This window comes from Electrona antarctica (genome assembly GCF_951216825.1).
Source record: "Electrona antarctica genome assembly, chromosome: 5".
Taxonomy (NCBI): Eukaryota; Metazoa; Chordata; class Actinopteri; order Myctophiformes; family Myctophidae; genus Electrona; species Electrona antarctica.
This window is the reverse complement of record NC_136810.1, coordinates 55630886-55643899: the sequence shown is the minus strand read 5'-3', so window position 1 is coordinate 55643899 and position 13014 is coordinate 55630886. Positions and strand designations below refer to the sequence as shown.

At 42.4% G+C, this 13014-nt stretch overlaps 1 protein-coding gene across 1 annotated transcript in view; it reads right to left on the bottom strand.

Moving 5' to 3' along the window:
- The window catches only part of zfc3h1 (zinc finger C3H1-type containing), a 43207-nt gene that overhangs the window by 27586 nt on the left and 2607 nt on the right, over nucleotides 1–13014 (bottom strand). The window contains exons 4-14 of the mRNA XM_079502175.1: nucleotides 12098–12737; nucleotides 11306–11511; nucleotides 9943–10066; nucleotides 9215–9309; nucleotides 8473–8652; nucleotides 7757–7912; nucleotides 6489–6626; nucleotides 5261–5379; nucleotides 2386–2538; nucleotides 1759–1933; nucleotides 912–1040 (exon numbers count right to left, since the gene is read on the bottom strand). Of these exons, the coding sequence (XP_079358301.1) occupies nucleotides 912–1040; nucleotides 1759–1933; nucleotides 2386–2538; nucleotides 5261–5379; nucleotides 6489–6626; nucleotides 7757–7912; nucleotides 8473–8652; nucleotides 9215–9309; nucleotides 9943–10066; nucleotides 11306–11511; nucleotides 12098–12737 (2115 nt within the window). The remainder of the gene's footprint in view (nucleotides 1–911; nucleotides 1041–1758; nucleotides 1934–2385; nucleotides 2539–5260; nucleotides 5380–6488; nucleotides 6627–7756; nucleotides 7913–8472; nucleotides 8653–9214; nucleotides 9310–9942; nucleotides 10067–11305; nucleotides 11512–12097; nucleotides 12738–13014) is intronic.

Below are 13014 nucleotides of genomic sequence, written 5' to 3'. Positions count from 1 at the left end.
AATGGGAGTCACATGGTTTGACACAACATTTGTTGTATGAGGGGGAGGGGGGCAGTCGAAACACAGCCGAAAGCCGTATAAAACAAAATTGTTGTGTCAAACCATGTGACTTCCATTGGAAATGCATTGGGGCAAGATGTAAACAACCCCTTTGTTTACATCTAGCATCCAACAATGTTGTATGCTAGATCGAAAGGTGTGAGTGAAGCCTATGAAAACACCAGTTGCTGTTATTAGAACACAATGCCACAAGGCGGTGCCAAAGAGTATGTCTTTTGAAAGCCATAATGTATTGTATTGGATGCCATGACAGACTGGCAGATCATTTTGAAATGTACAAGCCAGAACTGGTTAGCCAGAGTGTCAAGATGGCAAACGAAAACAGAAACAAATCACCATGACATAAATTATTATGTTTATACCAGTTTAGAGATTTTCTAGAGAGCGATGAAGGTGTTTTTAAATCCCTACTCAAAACCCATCTGTTCTCCCTTGCTTTTAATTGCACTTCATTCATTTTTATCGCTGCTCTGTCAATGTATGTTATTGTTTTTATTTCTTGCCTTCGATGTCATGTTGTATTTTTCCTTTGTTCAGCACTTTGGTCGGCTTTTGGAAATGTGCTATATAAATAAAGTTTGATTTGATTTTGATTTGATATACAGTATATTACTGTATATTGTGTTGACCAGGGTGAAATCACTGACTATACCTTTAAGTAAATTGCGTTATTTGTACTTTGTGTTCATGTTGTACTCAGGGCGTCATTGACAAAAAGAGATCATTGGTCTTCCCTGAATAAATAAAAGGTCAATAAATAAATTATAAAATCTGCGCCATTTGGCAAATGCCTGCCTATTTTCGCTGCTAGGGTTTTTAAGGTTCATATATTTCTTCTAGATTAGACTCACCAAGTGATGGCTGGAGTCGGTGTGTCGTTTCAGGCCCCTGCCCAACGCCATCTGGGCCAGGGTCAACTCCCTCTCCATCCGCGCAGCAACGCTCCTCTTTATGGACACACGGTGCTCAACACGATGTAACTATGGCAGAAGAAATGGGAGATTAAATGTTACTTATTACATAGAGTCACCCGCAACTTATTTGTCACAGTGGCGTGCGGGAATTATTCGAGAAACGTTTCCTTTTTGGGGTCCTAGAATACCCAGTTATCTTCAAGTGGTGGGTGACGTCGTGGGGAAAAAAACAGGTCTGTTTGTCACAACCTTCATGTAGAGCAATTGTAGACTTTTGAGAGAAATCATTCAATCTAAACATCTCACCTTTAGAAACGTTTCATGCAACAAACAATCAAAACAATGATTATTAGATCCCATCCAGTGTTGATTTTGTCGACTAAAACTGTGACAAAAAATGTCGACTACCTTTTTTCACTGGCGAAAACAAAATGGAAACTAAGCTATGATGACTAAGACAATTGTCAACAAATAAAAACTTGACTAAACTATTAGGAAGGGACTAGTGGACAAGAGATCCAGTATAAGTCATTTTACACATGGCAAGTGTAAAATCAGTCATTACGATTTACGACGGCATCAAGGCCCGCCAAAATAAATTTTAGTCTACTAAATCGACTGTAGATTTACTCGACTAAAATCTTATGATATTTAGACTAAAACTAGACTAACACTAAAACATTCCATGTGACTAAAACAAAATGAAAACTATTCAAGAGACTATGACTAAAACTAAAATCACAACGTGCTGTCCAAATCAACACTGCTCCCCATCCGACCTCACCTGTTCCAGGAGTTTCTTGAGGAGAGCCTTGTTGGCACTGACGATCTTCTCGGAGGCCAACAGCTGCTCTTTGAGTTTGACCACCTTGGACTCGGCCGCCTTCACGGATTCCCTCTTCTTCAGCTCCTGTTGGTGCAGCTGCCGCAGAATGGCCTCGTCTTTCTGCAACAGAGCTCTGGGAGAGAGAGACAAAGGCAAAAGGGCAAATGGTGACAAAAAGAAAAAGGTAATGCATCGTCGTTTCATCTGACGTTTCATCTGACGATCACAATAACAATGATGACATCTGCAGACAGTTCTTTGCAGTCCAATTGTTTTTTTTTGTACTTAGGGGGGGGGGATTGGGTGAAATTGGGTGGGAAAAAACACTAAAAACAAACACCAAGTTTAAAATGAGAATTGAACGCTCAGAATATCAATACGAAGCAACTGAAAAACACGTTATTTCAATGGTAGTGGATGGAGAGAAAGGATTTTTGTCCAACCACGAAACAGCAACCAAATGAACCAATAGGTGCAAAGAGGGGCACAACCATGGGCGGGACTTGACAAAGGGTGAATTGGGACTGTGCAACACAGGGGTATCAGGTGTGTGACCTTTGGTCCAGTGCTGAGGGCGTTACCTACCTGTGTTTGTTGAGTTTTTCCTTCGCTTCTTTTAAGCGGAGCTCTGCCGCAGCCTTTGCCTCCGCCTTTGACTCCGCCTCGGAGTCCGAGACCACTGGTGAGGCGGCGCTAGGACTGTGGCTGTGTTCCTTCACTATTCTCTGCTTCTCCCTGCTGTAATGAAGGAGTCAGAGAAGGAACGTTTAATTCACCCTGCTGTAATGAAGAAGTCAGAAGTAACGTTTAATTCACCCTGCTGTAATGAAGGAGTCAGAAGTAACGTTTAATTCACCCTGCTGTAATGAAGGAGTCAGAAGTAACGTTTAATTCACCCTGCTGTAATGAAGAAGTCAGAAGTAACGTTTAATTCACCCTGCTGTAATGAAGAAGTCAGAAGTAACTAACGCCCTTACATCACGTTACGTTACCTAACGGCGCTACTTTTTGCAGTAACTTGTAACGGAGGCTTTACATTTCCCTATTCCATAACGGCCTTATAGTTATTGTCCGAGCGTTACCCGCGTTATAGCGTTATTATGTCAACGTATGATCCAAGTGAAAAGTTTCCCCATACAGCGCCGTGAGTCTGTCATACAGGCTATGTGCTGCTGACTGCTGCTGAGAGAGCGCGCCGCTCTCTGTGTTGTACTCTGTTGACAGTGTGCTCTCATACTAGCCTCTGAGACCACTCTAACTGATGAACAAAGCACGTCGCAGAAGAGGTCATTGATTGGCTAACGTAGGGACAGATTTCAGGGTAAGCCAATCAGAGACAGTCTGACAGAGTAGGGCGGGTCTTTCGTATGGCTGTGGTAACAGTTCTAAACTCAGACACACAAACCCTCGTAACGCATACACAGAAAACGCCGGTTGAACAAACATTATTACCACACGCTACAATGGCAAATGCGGACGACAGCGAGATCGGATGCTTTGTGGGTTGGAAATACAAGCATTATTTGAGTACTTGCGGGTCAAGGAAATGTTTTAACATGCCATGGAGTGTCCCCACTGTGTGTGATTCGATTCCCCGTACTGCCTTTATTATTACTGCTACGTCCCTCCTGCGCAGCACAGTGCCTGACGTTAGCCGTGCGTTAGCCTTGCACACCGTTGCATGCTAACGGGGACCCGTGGCCACCTCCCCGGGCACAGTGATAGGGCTGCCCTCTCCCCCCGAGAAAAGCATTTAGGTGAAAATGCTAATTATGTGGCGGACAGAAAGCATTGTCCACAATGCAAATCTAAGAAAGCATCTTAAATCAGTCCATGAGCTAGGCTGCCTCACATCACCAAAACAGACAAAGATCGATTTTAAATCGCCACAGAGGCATGTCACCAAGAGTCAACTTGACAAAATGATTGCCACTTGCCAGGTATGTTGTTGAGGAAATGCTTCCCCTCAACGGTGGAGTCTGTTCCTTTCAGAGCACTGGTCAGCAAAATACTAGTGAAAGCAGGGCCAATGTGCAGAAATACATTTTCCAAATACCTGAACAGTGAATATTCTAAAATGGAAGATGAGCTCAAAAATACATTTGATGAATTAGAATATCTCTCTACCACTGCAGATAGGCCTATATGGACTCATTTTTTATTTTCATATTGCAAATTTGCACAGCACCATTTGTTTTGAAGGCAAGTTGAGGCTACAATGCCTGTCAAAATTTCTGAACATGTTTTATTGTTCCACTACATTTCATAATGTTAGGAGGGAGTTGTCTTTTCTCTTACTGTGCGAGAGAACAAAAAACCTTCTTTTAAATTGTTTTTTATATTATTATTTTTTAAAGTAAAGTAAAGTAACTTTTCAAGTTACTTTCATAAAGTAAAGTAAAGTAAAGTAACTTATCTAAAAAAAGTTACTTTTTTAGATAAGTAACTATAACTATAACTCTTTACTTTTTAAAAGTAACTTGAACAACACTGGAAGTAACGTTTAATTCACCCTGCTGTAATGAAGGAGTCAGAAGGAACGTTTAATTCACCCTGCTGTAATGAAGGAGTCAGAGAAGGAACGTTTAAAAAATTGGGATATTTTTCTTATCAACTAGTCCAGAGGTTCTCAATGTTTTTGGCTGGAGACCACCGGAAATGCTTTGGCCATGTCCGTGGACAGAGTAGTTCACATGAACGATGCTGTAGTGGCTGGGGCATTTGAGGGGCAATATGTTTTATATGCACGATTACAAATAAAAGAGAATTGAATTGAGAGCCAGTGAGTCTCCTCCTCTGCTACTTCCTCATTTGAGGGACTCGTCGTGTCAGTCGTGTGATATTGCGATTATGCTACAGTTACCCTTAAAAAATCAACTCAATGTCATTGTTGTAACTAAGATAGATAGAAATTCATAATTTTTTTAATGTCATATTTAGCCATACGAGCGCAATATCCATAGCGTCCCTCCCAGCAGCAACAACAATGCCATAGCCTGAAGTGACCTGGCTCAGCCAATAGAATGAGGGGGGAGGGGGGTGGAGCTAGATTTGCATTTGTTTGGAAACACTCACGCACTTTGTGTACAAACACTGGAAACTTGTCTATATCACCTTTAATAATGAGAAAATATATCATGAAATGATTAATGAAACCAGATCTAATCATTAAGGAAAGTTTATGCATGTACTATGTGTACTATGTAAACTCTTAATTTCCATTTTCCAGCCATTCAGTTGCATTTTCTTATAATTTGGGGACCCCCAAAGAAATTTGGCGACCCCCCGAGGGGTCACGACCCACGGGTTGAGAACCCCTGAACTAGTCAACTAGTACCAACAAGGTCGACTTGTGAATTTACTAGTCGACTAGTTGCTTAATGCCCTAACATAGACCAAGCACATCATATGCAAGCAGCAAAACAACTAATAATACTGATGGTTGGCAATAACATAATACCTGGCGATTTCCTCTTTGAGCAGGCGATACTCGGCCTTCTTGGACTCGGGCAGAGCTTCGGGGGTCCTGACTGGGTTGTTCTCTTTCTCAGATCCAGACGCACTTTTGGGCTTCGCAGCCTAGAGTGACATTTAAAAATAATAATAATAATTAAAAAAATATATTAAAAAAGAAAAGTCAAAAGAAATGTAAAAAGTGGGCACCCTGGGTCACTATTTTGAAAGTGTTGTGTGGGCACACAATGTGTTAAAAGGGCTCCTTTACTGATATTTAAGGTGATTAAATATATCATTATATTGTGAGGAAGATGTGAAAATCGGACATAACACTGACGGATGAGTTGTTTGCCTCATAAGCAGATTAAAGTAAAAGTGGAAATAGATGCTATAACAAAGCCGTTTAATGGATATTTTCAATCGAAACACAAAAGAGCGTATACATTTTAAGCATGATTGGTCCCAGCAGGAAATTAAACCAAAAATAACAGGCCAATGTGAAAAGGGTGGGATATATTCCTCAGCCTATAGTAGGAAAGTCCGTGAAAGTAAAACGCAGGGCAAAACAATCCTACAATCCTACAAAAAAAAAAACCCTACCAATTATATTTTCCCTCCATTTCCCTTTTGTCTCATGTCTAACTGTATGCAACTATTCCAAAGCCCCCTCAGGTACATTTTTTTAAACAAATATCAGCAATGGGATCATTGTTTTTGGTGGGTAGATCTCGCTGAGCTTGTCATTTGTGGCTCTCAAGTAAAAAGAGAGCGAGAAAAAAAAGAGTGGTCACCCCTGGTGCCCTTAACAATACAAAAGTGGTCAGGGGACAAGAGTGTCTATAGAGGGTATGCGCGTGACATCATCATCATACCCGGAAGTTATGCGGGAACGTCTACAGAGTGGCAAAAAACTACTTTCTGGCCTTGACAGCCCATACATCCACATTTAAATGACTTTAAACAACATTAAATTCACTTTATGCATGTGCATACCCTCTATATGCTATAATATAGCATATTGACACTCTTTGTTCCCTGACCACTTGTGTAGAGGCATGTTGCTTACTTGTTGTCATGGCTACTCTATATTAAGCATTAACCATGACAACAAGTGAGCAACATGCCTCTCGCATCTAAAAAAAAATAGTTAAATGAGGAGGCTTATTTATTAGAACATTATTAAGAGTGGTAGATGTTTATGGTTGTAGTCATTTCAAGTCAAAGCCACCCACCTCCACCGTCCTCCTGGCTTCCTTGATCATGAACTCCAGGCCTCCGAACACAGATGGGGCAGAAGTGCAGGCATCCATGTCAGAGTCGCTGTCATCGGAGTCGTTCAACTGCACCACCACCGCCTTGTGCCTGGGGAGCTAACACAGACACATAATACACACAACACACACACACATAACACACACACACACACATAACACACACACTTTAGTCTACACTCATTTGATTTGCTGCTACCACACAAATAAGAAAATCAAATAAAGAGAAAATGGCAAAACAAAAACTTAATTTCCTGCTAAAACACAGAAAAATGGTTGTGTTCCCGTTTGAAAATTAAAAGCAGAACTTTTTTTATTATGCCAACATGTCCATAAGACAATATTTTTTGCTCTGTAATGTGCACTAGAACCCACAAATTGGACTAAAGGAGGGACCGACATGAAAAATGACCCTTAAGCAACGGGCAACGGCTGTTGCATAAAACCTCTACTGAAGCTTCATTGTCCATGATTCCCGCCAGGATCATCTCTCAACGACCACAGCTGAAGATAGGCTTCATTGGAGCTGGTGTGTATTGCTCGCACATGTTGCCCATAGCTATGCACATGCTATATTACTGTAAAATGCCGAGTGTTAATCAAGGAATGTCAGAATTGGACAAAATGTACTTTCAACCATTCCTTTTAAAAACACAAACACCACGTGGGTTCGGTCCATTCGAACCCATCAATTTTCCAATGTATATTATTTATTTTTAAAAAGGACCACTTCACCACTTTTCAACCTACCTTCATATAATGGGTCCTTCACTAATGTTCATGATAAAATGAATGATACAATTTATTTTCTACCGAGTCTGTGTCTCATAGGAGAGCTGTGGGCAGTTCAGAAACCCGTCCACCAGTGACATCATCGATGGGGAATCCAAGCTAATAGAAACTGGAGGCTTTCTATTCCTGAAAAGTTGCGATGCAATAATGGAAGCCATCGTTCTCACGATAATAAAAATCGTTGTTTAAAAAAAAAATGTGCCAAGATAAGTTGAAAAGTGGTCCTTTAACACATTATGTGCCCTTTCATTCTTTCAAAATGGCGAGTGCCCACTTTTAGACCCACTTTTTGACATTTTGAGACGAAAAAAAAACATCCACAGACGGGCACTATACATGCGGTAATTCCTAGGACGTCTGTGGACGTCTTGGGCATATATTGTGTTAATATAAAATGTTGTATGCAGTAAAACGTAATTGAAACACAGCGACAGTACCACAAGCGGGGCTCTGGGAACATGATGGCTTCTGGGGAACTTGTTGCCTCGTGTCTGGGGCACCGTGTTCAGGTTGCCCCTGGTGGGTAGCGGCTGGACGCCCACAGTGGGCTGCTGGGGGCTCGGAGAGGGAGGGCCGCTGGTGGTCATCTTCTCCTGGAGGAAGAAAGGAGAACGTAGAATCACGGAAAGGTAGTGTGTGTGTGTGTGTGTGTGTGTGTGTGTGTGTGTGTGTGTGTGTGTGTGTGTGTGCGCGTGTGTGTGTGTGAACGGCTGTGAAAAAGCAAGTGGTCATTGAATTTAATTGATGGACCATTGGACATGACAATGTCCAATGGTTATTCAGTTATTCATGTTGCAAGCGCACAAGTTATATCATGAACTTTGCAATATGCACCAAAACTAAACACTTTCAACCCGGTATTTGGGTCATCATATCTGAACTTTTTTTTAAACCCATTGGTGTTTTAAACATTATGTTATAATCTAGCTATTGAAAAATAGCAGATCTACAAGCTCATAGCGCGCCACTCTATGAGCTTGTAGGTCTGCTATTTTTGAAAAATCGTGAAAATATTTTATATTATATTATATATATTATATTATATATATTATATTATATATACAGTAAGCTCATGATGTGATGCGTTGTGAGCTTGTTCAGTTATTTCCGTTACGACTGCGGTGGTGGCGGTGTGGTGGAGACTGTACTGTACCTCAGCCGGAGACACTCTCTTATTGGCCATGGACATGAGGCAGGTCTCCCTCAGCAGCATCTCCTCCTCCTCCTCCTCGTCAGCAAACGGCGGTTTGGGCGGCGGCTCCACCTCGTCGGGGGGTGGAGGGAGCGGGGGTGGCGGGGGAGGAAGCGTGGACAACAGCGCCGCGAAGAAAGGCTGAGCAACAAAAAGACAATCACGAAAATACGTGATGTTCAAAAATGTGCTATAGAAATGAAGTGAGAAAGGTTACTACGTGTAGCAGTATTTAACATTTTCAGAGGTGGTTGGTTCGTTTTTATTTTTAACACTTTTTTGCCATAGAAATTACCACAAGTCAACTTTGGGTAAATCTCAGGTCAGAGATGATCAAGTTAAGTTCATTTTTTTCAGCTAACCATTGATTGTTGGCAGTGGCAAAGTTTGCCATGCTACTGTGCCAATTACACACACACACGATGTGGACATTAGTAACACTGATAAATGTAATCAAAATGTTATGAATGTCATGAATTCCAGGTGGTCTTTGAGGGGGTTCCAGGGATGGATGATTGATAAACGTAACTAGGAACCAAATCACTTTCAAGTCTGTAACTCCAAGAGTGTACAAATGGAACCGTACACTCACTGTAAAATCCAGGGAACATTTTACAGTGTAGATTAGGGTTAATGCCATAATGCTTATCAAACCGGGGATCCTTGAAATAAAATAAAAGAAGGTTACGAATCACTGGCATACCATTCCAAACTGTGGAGAGTCTGCAGTGAATGGAGGCATGTGAGGACCACAGGCAGGATCTTCAGCAGCAAATAGATGATGCGATGGCGAAGGGGCTAGCAAGAAACAAGCATAGATAGTACATGTGAATTGTCAAATTCAGAATTAGTCACTATATTAAACAAGTGCCCTTTCAAATGAAATGTGATTAGAACTGTGGTTGAGGGAAACAACTTAAATCCTGATTTTCATACTTGCATCGAAAACCAGCCTTGCTGTCCCAATGTGAATATGAAAATAAAGACGCATTTCAAAGTACATTCTTGAACCCATTTTGGACGGGAACCCCTTTTGGTGTTTCAAGCATTATGTTATACTTTAGCTATTGAAAAATAGCAGATCTACGCGGCACTCGGTGCCGCGCTACGAGCTTGTAGATCTGCTATTTTTGATAATCGTGAAAATGTGGCACAAATCTTTGAATATATTCTTTCAGAGCGAACGTTTTTTACTCAAATCTTTGCTTCCGAGGGGTTCCGGAACTACATATTTTCAGATGGGGGTCGGCGGCCAAATACATATCATTTTTGGGGTCCTTGACATGAAATAGTTTGAGAACCACTGATATAGAAATGGGTATTTCAGAAAACGACATTTTTTGAAATGTCGACGTCAGGCCTAAATAAGATACAGAGACTGTCAGGGGGTGATGCAGAGAACACATAAAAGCCTGTAAAATGGTCACCCACCTGGTGAGTTGTTTTCACTGTCGGTGTCCATGGCAACCTCGTCGTAGTTGTCGTATTGGTAGAGGTTTCCTGAAGTGTCCAGGCCTTGCTTGCCTGTAGATTTCCTGTGTTCTCTGTCCCTAGACTGAAGCACCCAACATTTTAATACACAGACAGCTGAGGTGGATTGTGTTTGCTCTATACTAGTACCATAAATACATCTAACATAACGCAATAACCTGGTTTTAACTATTAACACTCAAAACGCATTGCAGAGTGCCCTGTATGTGCATACTAGTTACTCTTATTATGTCTGTATGCCTAATCAAACTGCCTTAAGGGTAGCATATTTGAGGCTAGAAATAATTTCGGCATAGATACATACAATAAGCTTCCCCTTAGGCCTAACAAAAAAATACTTTGGTTTCAGACTGGCTGTCATTTTTAGGCTGAGTAGGTAGGGAATTTATTTTATTATATATAATATTTTTTCGTGGGTATCCAAGCAAGGAATTAATTTTATTTTCGTTGTGTCGTGTCTCCCTTCTGCAGACGAAAACCGACACCGGCACCGTTTCACCTCCTTAATTATGTCTGCAACTGATTTAGTATTCAATCAAATTATTTGTGGCCGTGCTTTGCACGGGCAGACAACAGACACGGTGCACAGGTCCGTGTTGTGTTGTGCGTCTCCTCGCGATGACGCAATCCAAAACATTTGCGCATGTGATATTTTAGATGAAAGAAAACTTTATTTTGACTTCGCGCGACCAGGTGGTCTCACCAAAGAGAATTTTAGTGATCAAAGACCACATCACACCCGTCCTCCACGACCTACACTGGCTCCCCGTCAAACAAAGAATTCACTACAAAATCCTGCTCACCACCTACAAAGCACTGAATAACCTGGCTCCCCCCTACCTCTCCGATCTTCTCGAACCCTACGCCCCCTCCGGTCCAGTGAAGCCAACCTCCTGCGCGTCCGCAAGGCCAAGTACCGCACCTGGGGGGGGACAGGGCCTTCTATGTCTCTGCCCCCAACCTCTGGAATGAACTCCCCAATCATCTCAGAGTTGCCCCCTCCCTCCTCTCCTTCAAAACCTCACTCAAAAGCCACATCTTCAAGATAGCTTTCCCCGGCTGAGGTCTGGTTATGTTGTCCCCCCCCTTCCCTCGCTTAGCCTTTCATGTTTTTAACCTAGCACTGACATTTTACTTGCCTTCTTGTTTTTATTTTTGTTTCTTGAATTAAAGTTGTTCCTACTGTTTTATATAAAGCGCTTTGGGTACTTAGAAAAGCGCTATATAAATCTGAGTTATTATTATTATTATTATTAAGAGTTGGAAGCACCATGGTTTTCAAAACCTTCCTCAAGCATCTTACTTTACTGCGGGGGGGAGTCTTGCCTCCGACCAGCTTCATGAAGCGGTTGTATTGTTCGTCCTGGTTCGACAAGTTACGGATCTTCCGGATCTCGTCTTCTCGCTTGCGACGTTCCTCCTCCTCCTGTCGTCGCTTCTCCTCCTGTTGCTGCTGCAGCTTCCATTGTCGCAGCTGCTGCTTCCTGTACGCCTGCTTGGCTGCAAAGCCTTGGATGGGCAACATTGGCATGAAAAAGAGGAAATGTAAAAAAAGGTCATCATCAGCTCACAACACTGGCAGAAAATATATATTGTGTATTTAATTATCTTATCATTCAATCTGTGAAATAGGATGCAAGGGCTTAACCCATTTAGGCCTGAATTAAACAAATGTCTTAAAAATGTTTCTATATCAGTGGTTCTCAATATTTCATGTCAAGGACCACAAAAATGATATGTAATATGCCCCCCCCCCCCCCCCATCTGAAAATATGTTGTTCCAGGGACCTCCACAGAAGCAAAGATTTTAGTTAAAATGTTCACTCTGTAATAATATATATTCAAAGATTTGAGGCACATTTTTCAAAAATAGCAGACCTACAAGTGCATAGCATGCGCTATGAGCTTGTAGATCTCCTATTTTTCCAATAGCTAAATTATAACAATGTTTAAAACACCAAAAGGGGTTCCCGCCCAAAATGGGTTAATGTGTCACAGGATATGTGATGGCTGATAGAACAAAATCATGTCAAAAAAAGAAAAAAGACTCCGCGTGAAGAGACCAAAAAGTGGTGCAGGAGGGTATGATACTGACCTTTCTCACCTGGGCTGACCGTCTTCCTGGCTGAATGGGGCTTTACTGGGGTTCTGCCCTTCTCCGCCAGGGGCTTGGGGCCAGGTCTCGCCCTGCCGTCCCTCTCTGCGGAAATGGTCCTCTCTCTCTCCGTCTGCCTGGCCCCGGCCGTGGGCCTCTCTCGGTCCCTCTCCAGAGGCTTGGACCTGGTCCGGGCCCGTTCTAAAGCAGCAGCAGAAGAAACCGACCGAGTGGTGACCCTATGGCCTTTGGGCGGAGTTGGGGCAGACTTGGAGGTCTTCTCCTGGGAGGCCTTGGAGGTCTTCTCCTGGGAGGCCTTGGAGGTCTTCTCCTGGGAGGCCTTGGAGTTCTTCTCCTGGGAGGCCTTGGAGGTCTTCTCCTGGGAGGCCTTGGTGGCCTTCTCCTGGGAGGCCTTGGCGGCCTTCTCCTGGGAGGCCTTGGAGGCCTTCTCCTGGGAGGCCCTGGTGGTCTTCTCCTGGGAGGCCCTGGTGGTCTTCTCCTGGGAGGCCCTGGTGATCCGGTCCTTGCTCTCCTTCATCACCTGCTGCTCTTTTTGTTCCCACTTCTTGCTGGCTGACTGCAACGCCAGAAGACGAAGCTGCATCTCAGACAGTTCCTCTTCCTCGACCTTGACTACTGGCTGTTGAAGGGTTGGAGTCCAAAAGCATTAACAACCCTTGTCAAACCATTACATTTTGAGTTGTACAGTTGGTTTACTTTATACAAGTAATAATTATAGAAATAATAGAATCACTGGAAACAAGTTGGTAAATGGATATAACATATTTCTTGTTGAATTAGCTGTAATAGATATATATATGCGTGTTTGTTTTTTTCTCAACTAGAATCAATTTATAGCTAAACTTTGGGTGTCGAGTAAAGATAAATGGCCAAATATTCCATGAAACATGTGAGTT